This window comes from Falco naumanni, chromosome 6, assembly GCF_017639655.2.
Source record: "Falco naumanni isolate bFalNau1 chromosome 6, bFalNau1.pat, whole genome shotgun sequence".
NCBI classification, from domain to species: domain Eukaryota; kingdom Metazoa; phylum Chordata; class Aves; order Falconiformes; family Falconidae; genus Falco; species Falco naumanni.
The window spans coordinates 90698354-90722061 of record NC_054059.1 but is presented as its reverse complement, the minus strand read 5'-3'; the positions used below and the strand labels follow the sequence as shown (position 1 = coordinate 90722061).

Genomic DNA, 23708 nt, shown 5'->3' with positions numbered 1-23708 from the left:
ACAGAAGAGCAAATTATTTACCATTTAATTAAAACATAAATACTTGATCCAACTGGCCAGCAGTGAAACTCCTGCAGTCTACTCCATTTGGGACAGGATAAATTAGATTCTTGCACACACACACAAAAAAGTTACTGTCCCTCAAAAGATTGTATTTGTTGATAAACATAGCCAAGATTCAGACAGATAATCAGAACAGTAACTCAATCTCTTCTTTGAGAACGATTGAAGTTTGAAATGGTTTTCTAGGTTAAAGCTTTTAGGTAGCCACTGGCCAACAACAGAAAGAATATGCTTGATTCCCAGCTCAGTCACCCTAAGAAGTTTCCCTGAACATTGCATGGTTGTTACTATCGGTCAGAAGAACCGCTGTCAGATAGCTTCAGAGTTTGTCATTTTGGTGTTTTGGACCCAATTAACTCATTTCCAAAAAGACTTGCTACTATTCCAAAGCAATAGGCCAATTTGTCCCAGCACTTCAGGTTCTTGTTTAAACAGACTTCACATCAACAGGGACATCCAGACAGGTGTCAAGCTCGGCAATATAATTACACAGTACCATAAAGCTTTATCAACTTACAGCTTACTGAATAAATTCTTTAACAACAGATGGGATTTCTTGAAATATATCAAACACACACATTTAATCACCTATGCTTTCGGATGAGTTAACAGCCAACACCAAATAAAACCACTCAATAAGATGGGTTTGCTCTGTGAATCTTAGCTAAAAGCAATTCAGGGGCATCTATACTCAAGAGTTGTGTCAGAATAAAATACATACACTTAAAAGACAGAATGCATGTAAATAAAAAAAGATGATACTATTAATTTCAGTTTATCCCTGTTTCAGGGCAGCTTTAACTCCCATCTTCTCACTGCTGCCACAATTATCACTCTTACGGACTTCCAGAAAAACAGACTATGAGAAGTTTCTTCCCCCTTCTCTCACACTGGCGTGTCACAGTCCCAGTTTCCGAGGCTGAACCCCGTTTGCCAGCAGGGAGGCTACCATTCACTTCCCAGCACCACGCAGGCCTGCAAGCTCTCCAACAGTGACTCCCACAACACATACAGAACCTGTAGCTTTGCAAACCTGGGGAACACAAGTCCGTCCTAACACTGATTGAGCTGTTTTCTGCAAAAGGTAAGCAAGGTTTTCTTTGTAGAAATCCCTAACATATTGAAATACCAATACCGGTTCATGTCTTAGACTACTGTAACTGCACATTTTAATTTTAGGTTCTAAAATTATGAATGAGAATTTGAGTAACATTATCCTAACAATAACAGCACAACACACTGGATACATTCAGCAAAATTTCATCCCCTGAAAGGAATATGGTGGCCTGATTATGCATGTAATCCCTGGGGCCCTCAACACTTTCCACACTAAGAGCCAAGCACAGCTACCTGGAAAAAAAAAGGGCAATGGATCAGAGAACAAGCACAGATGTGACTGACAAGCCCCCTCACAATCCCTGCTCAGATGGTGTTTGTGTTCATTTAAATAATGTTTTAATCACATGTAACAGAAGCCATTGTTATAACGAGGTTAAAGTACTGATGTAATTTCAGTGGCATATATTGACCACATCTGAACAACAGCCCAGTTCAGATCAGCCCATAGCAGAAGTAAATTATGTGTCATCAATATTCATAAGATGGTAATAATGTTACCTAAAAAGTCAGCCTCTTCTAGGCCAGTCCTAAAAGGGCACACCTGTAAATCTCATGTGAAGCAACCCTGTGGGCAGTACACTGAGATTATAGTAAGTGGCACTGCATGGCACAGATCCCTCTCCACTAACACAGAGAACTGTATTTTTTTAATCAAATACATCAAAAATACATTGCTTGATTCATAGTTAGCTGAACATATGATGCAATTTTAAAGCTCTTAAAGGACATTCAAGAATTTCCTTTAAAAATCAAGTCCTTTTACATTGTCAGAAGCCGGGAGGTCCCCCAGTAGTCATCAGACACTTATAAAAATAAGGGTAAAATGGCTACGTAGCCTAATGTTCCAGAGGTTCAAAGCAGTCTGGATGCACCATCTGCATGAAGTGCTTGGGTGTTCAGTACAACCATAAAAATGAAAGCACTTCCGTGGATGTTTAAATGATAATTTAGGAGGCCAGTTCCAAACTTCCTGATCCAAGGCAACATAACAGAGTAGGCACTAGGAAACAAAAATATCATCTTAAAAACACCATGTTAACTGCATTTACTCAACTGTACTTCTCAAAAGTAAGTTTCAATAATATTAATCTACTTCAAGAACATGAGACAGCTAAATTAATTGGAATTAACTTCTGATGCTGGATTTCTGACAAAAATCTCTCTGGATTCCTGTGCCATGCAAAAGACAATAAGTAAGCACAAAACCAATCAACCAAAGCCATTCAGCCAGCATGACTAACTTTGTAAGGCAATACAGCAAACACAAGTCACTTGCCAGGAAGCCCTGAGCTAAGTAAAAATTTTATAGCTGTAGTATTTCCAACAAGTTTAACACACAATCTGCTATCTCAGCGCAGTCATGGCAGCGGTGTTCCTTTCTTATTATCAGGTTAACCATGGGTTATTAGTCTAGCAAAAGCTTTTCTAAAGCATTCCAATATTAAAGAAATTACTGAGTCTAGACCCAAGTTTCACCTTTATTACTATATTCCAGGCACTAAATGGATTTATTGACATTTTGGAAAAGTAAATTTAAGTCTAATTTGAAACCTCCATAATTAAGCAATATTCTCACAAGAGTGAAAAATGTTTACCAATGCAGTTTTAAAAGTCCTGCTGCATGCATGGATAGCTTAGTTATTTCATACTTCCCTTGAAAGAAATAACCCTAAACATGCATGCTTATTTACTGTTGGAAAAACAAATACAGAACATAGCTTAACAGAATGTATTTACCTTACTAAGGTTTTCAAATATGCATCATGCAAACAATATATACAAAACCATTCTCCTTAAAAATATGATACGGAAGACTTAAATTCCAGACTAGAGGGTTTTGGTTCCCACCTTTTGCCATTCTCCCCCAAACAAACAGAAGGTATACGTAGAATAAAACATGGGAAGATCCTCAAAGTAAGGTAACTGATACTAGACTATGTTTAAGAAAAGAACAAACTTTGAGCAAAATAGTTTAAATTACTGTCTTATTTCATCAAGTGCATGTATTTACTTTTCTTTTTAAAATGCTTAAGATGATTCTTCAATTATCATTAAAACATTTAAAACACAGTAAAAGCTCTTGAAACGCAGGAGCCAAGACTTGCACCAATTTTATAGTAAAATGTCCTTTGTATATACATGTATTTGTATTCCTACAAAAATTCTACAGATTTCAATATATTAAGTATAAAAAAACCCCACTCTATTTACATAACCACAATCATGCTAACACCAAAATGCTTCAGTGCAAACAAACCAAACTCCCTGTGACATTGTACTATCCTTTAACAGAGATCAAATGATGACTTTTTTTGTTTAGAGAGAGGTGAGAAAAATACTTTCCTATTTGTTTTTTTTCCAAATTGTGAATTATTGTATCTATTTTCACATCTAGCCTATAGCAATATTTTGGATGAGAACTATCGTTGCTCTGTGTAAACATGTAACGCTCCCAGCTTTGCCACCATGTCCATCTCCAGCATCTTCAAAGATGCAGTTGATACAGAAAGGCACAGCAATTTCAGCTGGATCTGTCTTCAGAATGATTTACTCAATTATGTGGTGTCAAATTCACATATTCAGACTTTAATATATATTTAAGACTACACATGTATTTAAGTTATCCTACTACAGACCATGACACAAAATCGGGCTGATATAAGAGGTTAACAGTGCCTGAGGGATCATATATCACAAGCCTATGAAATTTAGCAGATTAATCACATGCAATGCCAAATGAAAAAAATTACTGAAATAAAAATATTCAGAATAATGTAACAGAAGTCTCTTTTCCTTATCAGAGATTCTAATGCTAAAAGTCCTTCACATACTGTCTCATTTGCACTATACTGTGCATTATACTCATGTCACAATGAAGGGAACCTGCTTTTTCATTGTTCTTCAAAAAATTTACAGAAAGAGGGAGGAAAGACTGTACCTGTAATTCTTTTCTTCAAAATACTTTAAGTTACAAGAAATAAAGTCCTGGGCACTTAGTAAGTACAGGCTAGACACTGCTAAGTGGATAACCACGTACCCTAGTAATTCACATTACTTTGTTTTGTAGGGTGGTTTTCTTTTTGCCTCCTTTATATATATGCTGGTATTCCATAAAATTTATACTTACCTTGGCAGACTCTGCATCACACGGTACATAAAGCGTGCACGATACAGAGCACCTACTTAAAAAAACACACTCACCAATACATATCGTAAACTTTTTCAAATGTTAAAACAGAAGTTGTTGTCTATAAGCACATTTTCTGCCAATCTGTTCTCACTAAGTGTGCTTTTTCTAGTGTGCTACTGATTACATTTTGAGCTTATGGGCATTTGCAAAAAAAAAAAAATAAAAAAAATATGAGTCCCATCAGAGTTGCTAGGCTGTAAGAACTGATCTACTTTTGGCCTCAGTTTGACCTCAGAAAAAGAAATCTGTTATTAGCTTTCCCTCCTTTTGCCTCAGAATAACAATTTAAACATCAGTTTCAGATTAAACTATTTCACATGCTGTAAAGAAAAAACAGAATTGTGTTTTATTTGAAGTTATTGTCCTTCACTGAGATGACAACTCTGTCAAATACTTTCAGTGAAAGAAAGGCTAATCCAGCTGACAAAAACTTAACACGCTCTTGACAGTAATTTAAAATATTTAAAAGATACAGATGAGATGATTCTGTAACTCCTTTGCACATTTAGCTATGGCCTTCATAATACCTATTTCAAAGAACTAAATCCCAGAATGGTTAGCTACAGGATTATTAATATAGTAAGACAGCAAAGATAGTATTAAATGGGTTGTTTCTTACAATTATTACTTGCTATTTAAGAAAAACAGTCAAAGAGCAGCTGCTTATTTTCTCAGCTTAGTCCAACTTTTTTCTGGATACAGTCTCATCCCTAGTCTGAAGAACTCCCCGCTTACCCTAGTACAGTTTTTACAGACCAGTATACTGCCATATACATTCCACTCACATGCACCTTTGACATCAATACCTCTAAAAACACATCTGTGTGTCTCTCGGGTTTTCCCCTGCCACCCAAGTCATGCAAATACCTATATACAAACCTAGAGAAAACACTGGGATGCCCCATTCCTTGCTTCACCTTTTCACTCCAAGAGATTAACATATGTTAATTATGCAGCACAAAAACTAGTTAATATTTCTCATGCTTCACAAAAAATATCTGCAGTTATTTTAAAAACTGTAGATTAGGCAATTTTAAATACACCTGCTCACACTAACCATTTTTCTCCTGCTGTTGCTTGCTTCCATGCTACAGATCCTTGACCTGCTGAAGTCCGTGTTCAATGATAACTGTCAAAGTCATTATAGCTTCACTATAACTAATGAGAATTCACTGTATCATATAAGTTTTATAATAGCATCAGGCATTTCACTATCACTGGAATTTTTGAAACACTAACACTGGTACAAGAGAGAAGACAATTTAACAAAAATAATTAAAAGTTAACAGCACACAGTCATGTCTTTCCAGAAGTGAACTGCTTGTATTTCCACAAATAGTTGAATGTTTCGTTTGTTGCAATTTGGGATTTATTTCTAAAAACTCAAGTTTAACTCAGAAAATCCTTTTTACTTCAAGTAAGGGATTTTTTTTACTAGGGATGAGCCAACTTAAAATAGAAAAGGTTGTACATACCTTAGGTTCTAGGAAGTACCCTTTAAAATACCGGTACCGAACAGGAACTCCTCTAAGAAGCTCTACAGTAGCTTTCCACAATTGACTGCAGGAGAGGGAAATAACAAAACAGTAAGTGATATTCTAAAATAAGATTTAGTGTATTGCTGCAAGAAAAGCTTTTACAAGGTAACTTAGCAAAATGCACAAAGCACAATAGGTATTTAAAACTGAAATTACACTTTCTAATCTACAGGTCTGAAGTGCTCTATAATGGAGCAAGAATTCTCAACCTCATTTAACAGATTGGGTAAACATGATGAAATAATTCCGGGACTCATTCAAGCTCACACAGCAAGTCACTGACAGGAGTATAAATACAACCTGCGAGCCCTATTTTCCTGCATCATACAAACAGTGATAAGCAGGGCATCATTTTAAGAAACCGCTGAATTTCCCCACTGTGTTTAAAATTTCTTCAAGTACACTCACGTTTGTATACTCACAAACCACTTAATCTTAACACAACTCTCATTTTAAATAATCCTCTCCCCATCTCTTTATAGCCACAATAACTTGACTAGGTTAAAAAGAAAGTAAATGATATAAACATCTCCTATAACTTGCTGTATAGTTATGGGACTGAGAATTATCTATAGCAGTGTTTCAAAATGTCTACAATTAAGGTACTGAAATATGCCAGCCACAGCGCTAGAAGCATCACCTGTAACTAGAAAAGGCATACTCAAGTTAAACATTTTTTTGGACACATTCCTAAGCCTTCAAAATTTTCAAGGGCAATACAAGAAATTCTGTAGAGTTTTACTAACGGTATGAGTAGCTCAATAGTTTACAAACTCAAAAACAGAATAAACATTGCTCCAGAACTCCAGCTGCTTCAAAGGAAACAAATAAAAATCCCGAAATCCTGACTTACCGATCATCAGTCTGAAGGACCACTGCAGCTTGTGGATTCCAGTTTCCCAAAGCACTGCAGCTCCCGCATATAGCAAAAACCTCTCCTAAAACAGAAAAAAACCACAATCATCATTACTCAAGCTTATATGGAATTAATAAGTACAGCCTACGCTGTCAAACCGTCAGATATGTTAAAAACATACACCAGAATCACCCATCTAAGCTTCCTCTTTTTGGTTCATAAAGGATTTTTCCCCCACCCAAAACTACAACAGCGTTTTCTTCACCATCACAAGGATCTCACTGAGAGAGGAAGTACTGACAACCGCCCTTAAAAGGGCTGGCTTCCAAATCATCCTGCAGTAATACTGTTCCTTTTATTACCCTTTTTTTTTTTAATAGCTTTTACTAAGCCAAATAACATAACTTGAACTTCAAAGCCTGAAATAACAGTTTTGAAGAAGTCTTTATCCCTCTAAAACTGTCTCAATTTTTTCCAGTTATACAGGTTAATCTAGTAAGAGATACCACCAGAACTGCTTACAAAAGAAATCCCTGCACACCCAGGGGTTTGAAAAAAATCTACAAAACCCAGGAATTAAATAAGATAATTTGCTCCTAAAAACAGCTTACTGAAATTATTTGAGAACATCTTGAACCACGATCCCCTTTTTTTATAAAAATCTTTTGTTCCAATTCATTTAAAAAATAAAAATCAGCCTTTTTGTATGTTCACTGTAAGCATACAAACCAGCTGTACGAGTATACTAACTACGCAACTCACTGCACACAATTCCCTAGGTCAGGTGGTCTCCCTTTTCCACACTCTACCAAGCTACATTATGGTTTGTTTTTGCAGGAAGGAGATAAAGGGGGGAGGAAAGACCACCTGAATACCACACAGTTAGATTTTCTGACTGGAGATTTTAAAGAAGCTAAAATTCTTTTAATATCTCTTTAAAAGAGCAGTATTTAGTACAGCTTAGTGCATATATCGCCCAATATATAGTAGCAGCTAGCTAGAGTAATTTTCTGGCCTTCTTTTTTAAAAAACTGTGAACATTCTCTGAATACTTTATTGCTCTGCAAGGTACAACATACAAAAGGCAGCATTTAAACAAGATGCACAGTCACCCTTCAACTCACGCCAACAATTACACTGCAAGGCTGAATCAGGATTTGTAAAATGCTTCTTAAATTTTCCCAGGAAAGGCACAAGCAAAATGCACGATAAACTCGAACTGTCTTTTCAGAGGCAATTTAAGCTCAGCAGGCTTTTGCTTGGTTTTTTGTTTTAAGTGCAGAGACCATCCACTTCTCCCCCTCCCCTTGCTGAGGAATCCGATGCTGCCACTGGCAGAGCTCCTTGAGCTGCAGTGAGGAAGCTACTCCAAGTCTTCTGCCCAGCCTCACAGCTTGCAACAGCCTCAGGGGTATTGCAACCTCTCTGCTTGGGCCAGCTCTGTTGGAACAGTATGTTTGTATACAGGTGGGAGCTAGAAGCTCCATTTTTTGTTCCATAAAAGCTAATATTTGGCCACCTAACTGCCTCTTGGAATGGGACTGTGTCCTGATGTGGAAAAATTACTAAATTTGTATTACAAAATTAAAGAAATTTTAGGGTAAAACTGCAGCTGCTACTTCCAGGATGGAATGCAGTTGGTGCAAACAGTATCTACTCCCAGGCAGTTCCCCAGGCAACATAACCTGCAACCTTAGCACCTGCTAAAAGGAACTGAACCTGAACAGGGGTGGAATGGAGTGAAGACTCTGAGGGTGGGCCCTGTTGGAACAGGAACTTGATGGTACCATGTATTGACAAACTGCACAGCAGCTGTCAAGTGAGTGAGGTAAGAGAAGATGTTGGCTGTTGAGCCAGCAACTGTGGCAAAACCCCTTTTCTTGGATGAGCTTTTCTCATTATGATCTCATTGTAATACCAAAACACACTACATCTCAAACCTACCCTCTTCCAAGGTACAACCACCCCTCACCGCGCATGTGCTCCGTATTTTTTTATTGACCGTCCCTTTAAAGGTAAAGCGAGAGAATTTTACACCTATGAGTAACAAAAGTATGTATGCCTAGAGTCACTCAACCTCCATCTAGAAATAAAGAAATAATATAAAGGTCAGGAAGGGGAGAAACTAGGGAAGACTCAATCATAACTCTTGGAATCAGTCAATGGGCCAAACCCATCTTCTCCCTCACAGGAACATCTATCAGGTAAGAAAAGTACTATGATCTATGCACATTTAATGATTTAATAACTCCAGCTGGCTTTTATTTGTGATTACATTTTGTGTGTATGCTATTTCACACTTGTTCTTGCAGTCAGTGTACTATCAACAGCAATCTCGAACCTCAATCTGTCACAAAATTGTACAGTAAAAAATTCTCAGCTGAGATCTGTTTTGTGTGAGTTTGCAGAAACTTGAAGAATTGATTTGACTAGTGAATCTGTCACTGTGAATCCCTGAGTAGAGCAGTCAAATCACCCTCCGACACAGTGTGCTATCCAGCAGTCTCTGTAGTGAGCTCTGACAGGCTGGTCAGGCAAAAGGGTCTCATGTTTTCTGGGACACTGACAGACTAGGTGAACATACAGGCTTGGAGGGGAAAACCTCCCCTTTAATGTGACACCTGATTAAGACCTACAGAAGTTACAGCCAGTAACCAGTGACCCTGTTCCTTCTGCTAGGATAAGGCAGAAATTAAACACTCCGTGTCACAAATACGTAAAAGCCTACGTCAATGTGTCAGGCTTCATTACCAATGTTGACTCCAGAAGTGGTTTGGCTAGAGGGATTGAGTCAAAGCATCATTCCTATACTGGTAATGCCCTTTTATCCTGCCAGTGCGCCTGGAATCACTGGCTTTGACAGCGATGAGGACACAGGGAGCACATTAGCACTCAAAGTGGGGATTCTTGTCTCCTCAACCAACTACTCGCCCTGGTGATCTGACAAAATCAGTACGTGACATTTCTAAATAAAGCGGTAATTTCGCTGTTTGTAGAACTGCTGATTATTCTGAAAACCTACCTCTCTTCTTTCAGAAGAAGGCATGTTGCTACTGCTGCATCTCAAAGCTCTTCTCCCCAGTCAGGAGCAGTAGTATCAGTATCGTCATCACCAGAAGCAACTTTCTGTGTCACCTCTTTATGCTATACATATGGTAAGTATCTCCAGGTGATTCTTTGTAACCAGCCACTAAGGCAGGATCTAGCTCTCCCTAACGCTGATTTTTGTTGCAGATACTAACAGTACAAGAAAAAGTTAACAAATCCAAAGTCAACTTTACTAGTGACAGCACCATCACATCAGTGCAAGCAACAAGAAGTATAGCTTGCAATACTCCACTGATTAGCTACACCAGTGCTTCAGAGCCTCATTTGATCTAAGGTCAATTTATTCTTTAAACTCTTCTCCAGAATGCTATAAAAAAATATGTCTTACTAAAGGCTTCATGTCCACATTGTGTGTCAATGTTCAGTTCCCAAATTCCCAAGCAAATGGGAGAAACACAGGAAAGGTCTAACATGGTGCAGATGTCAAAACTCTTGAAATGTTTTTATCATTTTTCCCCCCAACTACAAGAGGCGCCTATGCCATCTGGTATTCGTCTGTAACAGGAATTTTGCCAGTCTGTACATGCTCCACATTCACCTGCCTTTGTCAGGCAACCACCAATTACGTTTTTGGTGATCTTCCTTCAAAGTTCCTAAGGATGAAGGTCAAAGTAATAAGCACAATTTATCAATACTAAATCTTGGTGTTCTACATGACCTGACATCTTGTGTTCCCTATTTAGATTACAGAAGTTATTTCACACATTTTTGCACAGATGGCATATTGAATTAATATTGTATATTCTTTCTGTCCTTAATTCCCACTGGAAGTCACATCTTGTTATGGAGAACTTTCAATAGGGATGCAGAGAGACTAAAAAATCAGAACAAACATGTCAATGCATGCCTGACTATCGTGGTTCAGAATGTAAACACTTGTTTCCATGGAATAAACTAGAGACAGAATACTGATTTTAAAACAATCATAACCATTTCAGTCAGCATCAAATTCTCAAGCACACTATGAAACTGCTGTTTGAAGAAAAAGGTAAACATTTTTATTCCCAAATTTAATTTTCAAATTCCTAGGTGAAATTTCTTATTAATGTACTTTACAATGACTTATTATTTTGATATTAGAACTGATGTGTTCTTTTACCTCTGCAGAAAACAGACAAGACAGCCTTTGAACATCCTTCTATTCAGTCATCGTCTAGTTAAACCATAAGAAAAGGAGAAAGCATGCTTTGGGTACCTGGTACTGATGGTCCTCTTACTTCAAAGGTGACTTGAGAAGAGGTCATAACTGCAGAACTTTTGTCTTAGGATAGCTGAAATCTCCTATAGTGAAAGGAAAAAGATACTCCATTTCAGGAACAATACATCTGTTGCCGTCTTAAGTAAGAGGAAACACAAATCCCACCACTTACAGGGAAGCAAACCACTAGTGAAGTTACTGTTTCAGTGAGCAGTAAAAATAGATGGCTCTTTAAAACCAGCAGCAGCCCCAGAAAACAGCATCCAGCTGAAGAAGACATCACAACAGTGGCACAAGAAAAAGAGTAGTAAATGAAACACCATATGCAAGTAACAATATCACACAGCATTCACCAGTCTTAAGCTGAGATTTTTCAGAAACCTCTGTTTTGACTAATTTTGCTCCCCAGGAGGCCACCAGAAGTTTTAAGACATTTAAGATTATGACACTTGGCAAGCAGCAACTTCTGACTGTCCCAGCTATGCTATTCTTCAGCATCCTCTTCAAAACACAACAGAAGTTTTACAGAGAAGCACTACCACCTTGAAGGAAAAAGGGGAAGAACTCGTGACAGATGACAGCTCTCTGCTGTCACAGGCAGTGAGCTGTTCATCACTTTGGATCTGCTCCCCTACCAATAATTGAAGCCTTCCACATGGAGCACCAGCAACTGGAAGTACTGAGCAGTCTTCCAAACACCACAGCAGGAAGAGACTGCCTGTAGCCAGGACAGTAGTTCAAGAATTGACCCTGTTCAACTTCCTACCCTCCTCCAGTACACAATAACTGGATGGAATGATGGAACATAAAGCTGGCAAAATCCCACCCCTCCCATACAGCAGAAACACTATTGACGTAACAAGCCCTTTTATATTATTTGTGAAAGTAGTAGTCATATCAAAGTCCAAGTCTGGATGTTGCCAGACAAACTGTCATTACCCAAGTACGTTCCTTTGGACATGGGCTGCAAAATAATCATACTAATGCTATGCAGAATTAACTTTGCAATGCTCTCAACTAACCATTTTCTTTATGTCACTGTGGGTTGTGGGTTTGTTTTTAAACCAATGAAGTACAATGTTTTTATTGCTATTTCTGAACAGGACAAGAGCACTTTATTTCAGTATAATGTTGGTCATTGATCCTTTAGTAACAGCTTTAATAACAAGAAGAAGAACAAACAGCACTAGAGAACAAATCAACCTTTCGTTAGCTCTGCTACAAGCCTTTGCCTTCAAAGGGCACAGGGCAGTTTAACAGATGCCTTGAAAGCAAGAAAAGCTAATGGAAGTCAGACACCAAGGGCTGGCAGGGCAGGGGGAAGCTCATAACCAATCCTCATTCCTCCCAGGCAATCAGAAGGTTAGTTAAGGTCTGAAGTTCAAATGCCTACAATTTTTCTTCTGGATCTTCTCCTCCTCTCAATCTATTCCTGTTCTAACTATTGCTGCCTTTACTTTACATTCCTTTTTCTCCTCCCCCGTTTCCCTCTCTTCATGTGAAGGGAGACGACTTTTCAGTGGTAAAATGAGAGCAAGAAAATTCTAGCAATATACATGTTTCTGGTCATATATTCCAATTCTGCATTTATTATTTTACAAGTAACCTTTCTGTAAATGATAAAATCCCAAACTACTGAAGCACAAGTTCCATGAAGGGCACACCCTTTCTGAACTTTGTCATGTGTGTGTCATTAGGTGGTCTGTATGTTAACAGTGACACATTCTAGCATTTATTTTTAGCACTTGTTTATAGACACAGAAGTGCAGCATGTTTCAGTATTGAAACTAAAATTGGACTTGTGAAACCGGTCCAGTATGACACAAAAATCCCAGTTTAAAACAGAGAATGTAACTACTAGCATGCATTTATGAGGCCACTGAATAGTTCAGAGCCTTGGCTGCGTTCACCAACTATCCTTGCTTGGACATCTTTTAACTGAAAAAACAGGGGAGTCAAGGGGGCGATGAAGTAGGCAAAAATGCCTTGCCAGAGACTATAAAGCAGGTAAGCAACAGCTGAAGCCTGAACCCAGTTCCCCAAAGCAAGAACAGGCTCTTGCCTTAAGAACAAACAAACAAAAAAAAAAAAACAACCAAAAAAAAGCCATTTCCCAATGCAACATGACTCAAAATTAAACTTGGCAAAAACCAGCATGTCTGTCTTACTCCAAATTAATTAACTACCCATCCATTCCTATCTGAAATCAGAAATCCTATTGTCTATAAAACTTTTATCCAATCTTGTAAAAATTCTGTTTACCTACTTGCAGGACATTTGTGGGCTTTTCTAAAAAGCCTAGCAAAAGAATATTGCTTTTCTATGTAACAACAGTTAATTGTAAGGAGATTTTGATTAGCTTTGTAGAGTTGTCAAAATTCTGCTCTAAAGGTATTTTACCTCAAAGACCTACTCAACCTGCCCAAGGGATCTATATCAGAAGAAAAACTCTAGTTTACGTCAACAAACACAGGCAAGATTTTTCTTCTGGCAGAACTGCAGCCACAGGCAAAAAAAGCATACTGATGCCGAAGAAGAGGGAGTAATTTAATTCCCAGAGGGAAACGGCAAGAAACCCTAGACAGTCAAATCCTCTGGCCAGTAGGTGTCAGGCGACCTTTTAAACCCTACATTCCCTTCCCTCAGATTTTGAGCACTGCCTCACCGAAGAAGCTGACAATAACAAACCCCTCTCTGCTCCCCACACCTGTAAAGATAAACCATTTAGGAGAATGTAAAGAATCCTCAGCTCAGAGGGGTCATAACGGTCTGGTTATAGGAACTGAAACAAGTTAAAACAGTTAACATAAAAAAATGTTAAATGCTTCCTAATCAGCAAATATTAATAAAGTCAACAAAGCAGATTTACAAACTAGAACTCCTTGGGCGATAACAATTTTTAAATAAGTTTCACATTCAAAAGTATTAAAGCTCAATTCACATCTGTTGCAGCTACATGCATGCAAACAACTGACCCTCAGCCTGTGTCCCATTCTTCCCTTTTTTTATGGATTGCAACTCCATGCAAGCAAGCAGTGAACACCTGAATCTCAGTCATTTCCTCATGGGAAAGAGACCTCACCCAGGCAGACAGTCACACAACGGTATCAGCACTTCATAACAAAACACAACACACAAACAAAGAAGTGTTTCTCTACCCAGAGATTCTTGCTTTTACAACAGAAACATGTTCTTTCCCCCACCATGTCACAGTTCAAGTCTCTCTCACGCTCTTCTCCTATCACAAAGCAAACCCTTACCTTTCACAATCTCGGCGGGTTCCCCAGGGAGGTGGTGACTGCACGGCAGCCAGCAGCACTCTGAGCCCCGGGGCTGTGCTGACCTGCCTTAGGTAACCCTGCCCACCGACCAACCTCCCTGTATAAAATAAGCTGTCTGCCAGGCTTCCAGAGCAAGGGCAAGATACACAGCCTAGTAGGTAGGGTCACATGTAAACCTTGGTTCCCCTGCCGCAAGACAAAGCTCTCCTCGTGGTCTTAGGAAGAAAACCAAATGGGAATCTTAGAACTTCATTGCCTTTGTATACTCAAAAGAAAAGCAACAAAGATTTTAGCCATAGTATTCTGCATGCTCAACAGAAGAGAAAATGAACCCCTTGTTCTAATATTGCCTGTAAAGCTTTCCTTTCACAATTTTCTCCCCCTCATGGGCACCTGAAGGAGTATAATAGTGACAGGAGTTAAGTACTTCCCTAAGTGATAGGGAACCCAAGCTCTCCCCTCCTGATTCAAGAAGGGCGCTTCTAGAAGAGGCAATCAAAGAGCTGTGGACCCCTAAAGCCACTTGGAAGAAGAGAGAAGACAACATTTCAGACTCTCCTTCTGGTATAACACAATCAACTATTAATGTATCACAAAATATCACAGCTTTCCTCTAAAATGAGGTAGCAAATGTCATCATGGATGGGGAAAACCAACATAACTTTCTGTTGTAGTCAAAATGTATCAGGAAATGGAATTAATTTAACAATTACAAGCTTGAAGTTCATTTGAACCTTCTGGCTTACAGGTCTGGTGGCATATAAAACCCCTTCACGACCCTTCAGCTTTAGTAGATTATTACCCATCCCCCCAATTTCCTTAACCTTTCCAATGTATTTTAAGAGGATTGGTTGTTTGCTCTCCCATTATCTTATACTCAATATTTCAGGCTTAGATAAATACACACCAAGTAATCTGGGACAATGCTGCAATGTAATAACCTAGTTTGCAAAACTGAACAAGTTCCAGACTTATAAAAATTCATAGCACTCAAAGCCAGATGACATGCTCTCTCACAATACAAGTGAGATTTTTAATAGCAACACAAATAGGTTTGCAAGGCTCTGACTTCTAATGCTCTAAGGGCAATGTCTGAGACAGGCTTGAAATACAATGTCATCATCTTTTTCTACTGAAGAGACTTACAAGCCTGAAGGCCCTGAACTTTGTGTTTGTTGTACGGACAGAAAGCTTTCAAAATTAGGCAGGAAACACTTTAGGCAACTATATTAAGATAGAAAAGCTGAGTTTAGCAACTGTGAGTTGGCTGTAAGGGTTGCAGAATGATTGGTTCTATTTGGCAGTAGAAGGAAAAAAAAAAATGTATTGAAATCTAATGGAGGAAGAGAGGGGAGACAAACTGACCAAGCCTCAGGAAATTCTACACTGGCTTTCTAAGCTGGAGGGTCCTGCAGGGAAGGTTTCTATTGAGAATAATCAGAACTCATAACAAAAATAACTTCAAGATTAAATGAGAAGCAAAACACTGCTCTTCCAGTACATGAGAGGGATCCAAAGTTTTGCAAATTCTATCCTCTCTAGGATGCATTTAATGGAGTGTGAACTCAAAGAACTTCAAGAACTTCCAAGAAACTAGATGGCCCAGATCACATGAGATTGTCACCCTCTGCGTGGACTTAGTCCAGTGAAGTTAATCAGCATCTGGCACCATGCTAATAAAAAAGCACTTCAATGGAAACATACCTTGCCCCAAAACCCTATCTAATAAACTACCAGTATAAATTTCTGATGTAAAAGCTATCAACCAAAAACTCCCTCTTGAGTAACACTATGTTTAAGGATGACTGGATAACTTTTCAATGAGGGTCAAAAACAGCTTACGCAAGTATCTTTCTAATGGGTGATTTATTATTTTTTTTTAAGATATCCAGGTAAATTATTTTTTATAGGTGCTTAATGGAATTTTTCAAATGTAATTAAACAGACAATTAAAATGCAGCGGCTAGGTACCTAGGTGCCATGATATTCCTGGAATGCACTGTAATACTTTCAAACAGCTGGTTCTTAACATAAGAATATTTTTAACCACTACATTACTGAATGTGCTCAGTTATCTGTAGAAAAATACAGACCATGTGTGCACAAACAGGCTCTTTCATACCATTAGCACACATTTCATCACAGACCACAGCACAGACTGCTGGTACTGCAAAAGTAAACATATGCTCAATTATTTCAAAATATCACTCCACTTTTTTTGCATGTAAAGATCAAGGCTGCAGTATTTTTGCTTTTATTTTTCTGATTTCAAGCAGACATTCTGCAGTTAAAAGTACAGACTCACGAGACCTATGAACACCAAGGAGAGGTCCAACTCCAGCCTGAAGCAGGGGAGAGGTGCCACAGTCCCAGCCAAGTCACTCAACAGCTAAGAGCACAAGCTGGCAAGAGCGGGGTCGACGCAGGGCACCAACGCTGCCTGCAACCTCCCTCAGGATAGCTGCGTTTGAACATGACCATGCACTGCAGGAGAAGGTGCTGTACTTATATTTTACCTTCCTGAAAGCTGTGCTGTATGCAGCGATAGAAAATCCACCACGTGTCAGATCTGGTGCTGCGCTGAACAAAGACGAGGTATGAGGCTAACAACACAAAAATGTTTTAAGACACAGTTTTGTCATTTTTACTCACAACATTAGACTCCTGAGTATAAAAATACCAACTTGTGCTACTTCAGGCTGTATCTTTAATATTTAAATGATACCTATTCCAACCCAATCAAACTTACAGCATGAAGAACAGATGTTGTTGCTTGTGGTTGGTCCTAACAATGTATCAGAATACTATAGTCTATTAGGTATACAAATTAGGTATGTAATAAAATTAAATAACAATAGTTACAATAACTGCCAACACCTGGAATTTAGAACGGTGTCAGAGGATACACTTGTCAGGACATTCACTCCAAAAACTGGAGGAGAATTTTTATAAACAGCACTACAGCATCAACTCCTTCATCTTCACCCAAACAACCAGAAGGTTCTTCCTGCTCCCTCCTTTCCCCCTGCACCCTGACTGCATGAGAAAGGACAGCCACAAAGTCAGCAGCTCTCTCATACTGCATTGCAGTATTAACACTGGACAGAAAACAAACTTGCATACAAGATTTCAACATGCTGCTGATTCAAAGGCGGGAATTTTACCAATAGGGTTATGCCAATATTTAGAAAGCACCAAAGACCGAGTACTGTTTCTGAAACAGCAAGATATTAGTATACAGCAATAGAGAAAAATATTTTTAAGATGCTATTTCCAATATCAGTTTAACTACCCATTTGCAGGGCTAAGCCAGCCCTGGTAATCTGACTCAAGATCCCTTATCTAACACACTATGTTCACTTATAATGCATCTACTCTGTTTTAAATAACAAGATTTTAATGGTTTTCAGCATTTCCTAAATACCCACACACATTGCAAAGCTGCTGGGATATAAATAAGACAGAAAAGTTTGCTAAGTTCTTGAAAAAGATAGGAAATGGCTGTGGCATGTTTGCAACTAGACAGAACAGCTTTTGTTTGGTTTCTCGTTGCTGAAGCATTGTTTGTTATTAACCTGCTGCTCACAAGTTCTTAACCAGGCAGTTCTTCATGATCACAGTAATATTCCTCACTTAGAAATGATGTGAATAAATAACACTCATAATGCTCCCCACAGGTTTCCATACAACAACGAGCAACTTTTTTTAAAAAGGGTTTTCAAAGCCTGTATCCATTTTATTGAGAAGCAACCAGCTCTACTAAGAGATTTGGCTGGTAGCTTCTATTTAAGATAAACAGCATTCCTCTGATTGTTTTAATATTTTCTATAGTTATTTTACAGGCAACAGCACTAGGAGAAAAATGCATATAAAAATCTGGAAGGAAAAATACCTTTTATGACAAAAAATGATTCCACTATTTAATTCTCATTCAAAACATTTTGAAAGTTACTCTCCATCTAAAAGCGCATGCTTTAATGAACTGGAACGCTAACACCCTGCAAAACAAGTCACTGAGTGAAAAGGAAAATGGAAAAAAGAAAAAATAGGAAGATGAACCTGTACCTACTACAGCAGACTAGTTAGGAAGCGCGTAACAAAGTTAATTTCGAGCTGCCTTATTGGTCCCTATGAGACAAAACCCACTCAAAGACAAGGCGGCAGCGGTGTCTGCGCCTTCCCGCGGCAGCGGCAGGGAGCGGCGCCCCGGGCCCGCCGGGCGCTCACCGAGCGCAGCCCGCCGCAAACCCGCAGTGCGGCCGGCTGCCGGGCGGAGGCGGTGCGCCTGCCCCCGGGCCCTTACATAATGCGGCCGCCGGGACGGCCCCGGGCCAGGGCGTTCGGGGGGGGCGTAAATCAGCAGCGCCCGCGGCCGGCGGCCCGCCACGCTGACCAGGGGGCGGCCCGGGCCCGGCTACGAGGAGCCCAGCGTGCCCGCTGCCTGCCGCGGCGCCCCAGCCCCCGCCGGCAGCAGACCCCGCTCCCCGCCTAGGAGCCCGCAGCCGCCCCGGTGCGGCTCCCGGCGCACGCTCCCCCCCGCCCCCCCTCAGGGCCCGGCGCCATCGCCCCCCTCAGCTCGCAACTCACCCACCGGCGCCCCCGGGACCGCCCCCGCAGGGCGCCGCCGCCCGCGCCCCCTCACGGCGCGGCGCGAACCGGCCGCCTCAGGCCGCGGGTCCCCTCAGGGGGCGCGCAGCAGCCGGCCCGGCCGCGCTGCCCCCGGACGCGGCGTGCACTGACCTGGCTGAGCACCGCTCCGGCTGTCCCAGCACCTTGTGCGTGGCTGCGGGCGGCGCCGCCCGGGTCCCTGCCCGTCCTGCCGCCGCCGGGGCCGCCTGACAGCGCCGGGGGGACGGGGGCGGCGCGGCCGCCAACCGGTTCCAGCTGCCCCCGGCCGAACCGGGAGGGGTGGGGCGGGGCGGCGCGGAGGAGGTGGCGTCATGTAACCGCCCCTCACCGACACGTCACTCACCCGGGCTTCGGCCCCGCCTCTCTGCCGCAGCCAATAAGGAGACGGCAAGAAGGGCAGGCGAAGAGAACGTCTTTTCCTCGAAAGCCGCGGCCGGGCGAGGGCGGGGCCAATCGGGGGCGGGGCGCGGCGCAGCGCCGAGGGGAGCCGGGCCGGACGCAAGGCATCGCTGAGGGAGGGGGGCGCCGCCTTCAGCCGCCCGGCCCCGGCGGGGACAGCTCCGCCCTCCTCACCTCCCCAGGGCCGGGCTGCAGCAGCTCCCCGCATTGCAGCCCATAGAGTACCGACCCGCCCCCGGTATGTCCCGCGGGGAGAGCAGCACCGCACCTCACAGCGCGGCGCGAATGGCCGCCTCAGGCCGCGGGTCCCCTCAGGGGCGCAGAGCAGCCGGCCCGGCCGCGCTGTCCCGGACGCGGCGCGCACCGACCTGGCCGAGCGCCGCTCCGGCTGTCCCAGCGCCTTGTGCGGGCTGCGAGCGGCGCTACCCGGGTCCCTGCCCGTCCTGCCGCTGCCGGGGCCACCTGACAGGGACGGGGGCGGCGCGGCCGCCAACCGGCTCCAGCTGCCCCCGGCCGAACCCGGGGCGAGGGGGGACCTGACCCACGTCACGGCCCCTCGCCGACGCGTCACTCACGCGGGCTTCGTCCCCGCCTTTCTATTGCAGCCAACAAGGAGCGAGGAGGAAGGGCGGGGGGCAGAGCACGCCAGTTCCTCGAGAGCCCGGCGTCTGGGCGAGCGGGGCCGTGGCCCCGGGGGGGCGGGGCGCCGTTTCCCTCAGGCCGGTAAGGCGGCGGGATGGCGGCAGTTGTGAGGCCGGGGTGAGCGGAGGGTGGGCGCCGCGCGGGGGCTGTGCTGAGGTGACAGGTTTATTCCACCATCTTCCTACCCGCTGATATCACCACACCTCAGGCCTGGGAGCGTTAGGGTCCCTCGGGGGCAGGCAGCCCCGTTTCCCTGCGGTACCGGCCTGGCTGTGAGCCTGTGGCCTCAGGGGCATGGTGGCTTCAGCACGCAGGGGCAGGCAGCATGCCTTTCTGGAAAGGCTTTGGTCTCCATGGATTTGATGGTGGCCATCTATCCCCCTGTGCATTTTGTTGAGGCTCTCCCTGTGCAGGTGTCCCAGCCATGGCCTCTGTTGCCCACTGAAATGTGGGGTGGCAGGAGCTGGTGGCCTCTGCTCCTCACATGCCTGGGCCGGGGCTCCCAGGGAGCCCCCCTCCTGTCAGCCAGGCTGCGCCTCTCTTTGCACAGATCTGGTTGCCTGTGTGGCCGGTTGCATGAGCAAAAGGGCTGCCGTTCATGGTACAGCTAAAAACATGTCTTCACAGCAGTTTGAAGCAGCAGACAAAGCTTAAGCATGACACTTGCCTCTTTCAGGGTAGCTGAGACTATTGGGTGAAGACCCCAGGGAGCTTTGCTGTTTTGAAAGGTAGTGTTGTGTTTGTGACTATGACCTTGTGGCTTTCCTGAGACCTGTTTTTATAACGAAAAGGGTATCCCACTGGAATTCAACCAACAAAGTGTTGGTAGATAAAGCTAGACTCTTTTCCTCCCTGTTTTTGAGGGGCCTTGTGCTTTGTTTTGTAGCAGAGCTATGGATTTGTGATAGTATGACCAGTCCTTTAATAATAAGCTTGCATAAATAGTTTGGTAAGTAACTTGCTGCTTCTTTACACAACTTGACAGCTGCCAAAGAAGCTGTGGTTTGAGTATGTGGAGAAACTGCTTGTTCTGTCTTGCATTGAGAGTTAGCACTGTTACAAGCATGCTGCTCTATGCTGTCCTTCCATCTGTCATTTAAATAGAGGGCTATTTTCCATTTATTCATCCCTTGCAAATGCAGCCATGTTAATAAGTAATTGGCAACGCAGCCCTGGATGTTGTAGGGAAAATGAATGTTAATATCACATGTTCTGTACCAGGAAAGTATGTAATACTTGTGAATTGCTGAGGTCTTTAGGTGAGTACTGCAAGATCAGAGTACCCTGCGTAACGGAGAAAACGAGTAGGTGGAGGTATGCAGTTAAAGGAAATGATAGCCAAAAGCAGTTTATTTTGGAGACAAAAGGATAAGAGGAATCCCATTCCTGTGGGTAAGGGGGAGGGAGGCTTGATGAAAAGTGTTTGTTGCAAAGTGAGGATCTTGTTAAAGGCAGATGTGAACTGCTCTAGTTACAAACCCTTAGTAATTAAATAAACATTAGGAGCCATCACTTCTACAGGTGTAATCAACAGTAAGCTGAAGAAAGAGGAAGAAGAAACCTTAGGGAAAACACTATTCAGAAAAATAATTGCCTCCTTGTTTTTCTCTTGCCCATTTTAAAGATTTATTAGTTCAAGTAATTTGTTATAAAGCTGGAATAGAATTGAACATTTTCAAGCATGCTTTGGTGTGTTATATTTTTCCAATATGGGTCTTTGGTATGGTGACAGTCATGCTACAAAATTGTACCATTAAATTTTTGTTAAAAACTGGAAGTATAACACTTGCTCTCTTTCAGCCCTAATCTATTGCAAAAAAATGCCTGTATCCAGTCAGAACTATTGCATTTCCTACAATAATTCATTATAGCTAAAACCTGCAATTTAGGCTCTAAATGAATTCAAGAAATACTTATGTGTTCAATTTATTAAAGGTGCACATCTCCCTACCTCACTAAGATAAGAGAAGCTAATATAATCAGCTCAATAGAAATGCATAGAGAATTCTCCTTTTCTCCTTGTAAACTTATGTGGTTGATTTCAGCTAAAAGCTGAAATTCTGTGAAATGAACCATTCCTTAATTCTTTGGGTTTCTTAAAATAGTATAGATTTATTCATTTGGGTAGCACATTAATAGGAATTACTATGCTGCAATAAGGGAAACGGCCAATTCTAAACATCATAATTTCTCATGGCAACTTTCAGGGACTAGTTTTTTCTTTAAAGGTGTCCTGGTTTCAACTGGGATCGAGTTAATTTTCTTCTTAGTAATTAGTACAGTGCTGTGTCTTGGCTATGATGTGAGAACAATGTTGATGTTTTTAGTTGTTGCTGGGTGATGTTTATACTAAATCAAGGATTTTTCAGTTCCTTGGGGCCCTGCCAGTGAGAGGGCTGGGGGGGCACAGGAAATTAGGAGGGGACACAGCCAGGTCACCCAAACTAGCCAAAGAGGTATTCCATACCATATGACATCGTGCTGAGTATATAAACTGGGGGAAGAAGAAGGAAGGGGGGGGGACGACGACATTTGGGGTTATGGTGTTTGTCTTCCTGAGTCACCATTACTGGTGCTGGAGACCTGCTTTCCTGGGGATGGCCGAACACCTGCCTGCCCATGGGAAGTGGTGAATGAATTCCTTGCTTTGCTTTGCTTTTGTGCACAGCTTTTGCTTTATCTATTAAATTGTTCTTATCTCAACCTTTCAGTTTTACATTCCTTTCTGATCTTCCTTCCCATCCCTCTGGATGGAGAGGAGTGAGCAAGCGGCTCCCTGGTGCTTGATTGCCAGCCGGGGTTAAACCACGACAAAAACTAACTTGAGTTTGTCAAGATCAGAGATTATGTGTTTCACTCTGTAATTGATAAGGCTTTCCAAAGGGAAGAAATTTTGTTTAGCTCTATGATTCTTTTCTCTAAACGATTAATGTTTCCATGATTGCATCAGTAAGATTGCTCTTTGGGTTGAGGCGCATCTTCTGCTTTCTGCTTTGCCTCAACCTGTGAGATCCCCGTCTTGCTTTGTTCTTAAGCCTTTCATTGAAATACAAATTTTAATAACTTTATTTCTCTAAGTAATTCCACTGCGCTCCTCCTTGGTCTTGCTGAATAAAACAAAAGCAACTAATTAAGAATGAGGATTAAGCTTGTGTTCAGCATAAAGAAAGTAGGAAAAGGGTGGGATGGGAAATATTTTTATGTCTTGGGTAAAAAAAGTCTACATTTAATTAATCTTGCCACTGTCTTCCCCCCCCACCCACCCCCCCTTAAGGAGTTGCTTCAATATGGTTGGATCAGATAAGGTCATACTTTGCCATGACGCAGCAGACAAGTCTCAGCTACTCCTTAAGATAATATAAAACTGTACAGTAATTAGAGCATGTAGATGAGTTTATAAGACTCCCGTATATCTGTCCAAAAAGTTAAGATTAGTGGTCTGCTTTTCTTGTTTACATAGCAAAACAAATGGAATGGGGGTTTTATATCATGTAACTGGAGTCGAATCGAGTTGCTGTTTGCAAAAGTCCCAAAGAGATCAGAAAGACAAAGCTACAAGACCCATTTCAAGTGTGCAGACACAAATTCTATTTAAACTATGTCTGCACATGTTGGAAAGCACGTTTTCCCCTTTCCACAATAGCATTTTAATAAGAATTACTAGTACTTAGCCAGTACTCTCTGA

At 41.8% G+C, this 23708-nt stretch overlaps 2 protein-coding genes across 8 annotated transcripts in view; one reads left to right on the top strand and one right to left on the bottom strand.

Annotated features, from left to right (window-relative positions):
* Positions 1-19255, bottom strand: part of GPCPD1 (glycerophosphocholine phosphodiesterase 1) — a 46147-nt gene extending 26892 nt beyond the window's left edge. For 3 of the 7 annotated variants that reach the window (XR_005828366.1, XR_005828367.1, XM_040597379.1), the window contains exons 1-4: positions 19094-19253; positions 11070-11155; positions 6764-6848; positions 5848-5932 (exon numbers count right to left, since the gene is read on the bottom strand). Coding sequence is in view for 4 of the 7 variants with exons in the window: in XM_040597379.1 (XP_040453313.1) it covers positions 5848-5932; positions 6764-6848; positions 11070-11118 (219 nt within the window). In the remaining 3 variants the exon portion in view is untranslated. Of the gene's footprint in view, positions 1-5847; positions 5933-6763; positions 6849-11069; positions 11156-14332; positions 14381-19093 lie in introns of those variants that run through there. The other 4 variants (XR_005828365.1, XM_040597378.1, XM_040597376.1 and 1 more) reach the window with 3 other exon arrangements.
* SHLD1 (shieldin complex subunit 1) overlaps positions 18660-23708 on the top strand; it is an 87065-nt gene continuing 82016 nt past the window's right edge. Inside the window, exons 1-2 of the mRNA XM_040599388.1 lie at positions 18660-18783; positions 19364-20104. Coding sequence (XP_040455322.1) covers positions 18660-18783; positions 19364-20104 — 865 coding nt within the window. The remainder of the gene's footprint in view (positions 18784-19363; positions 20105-23708) is intronic.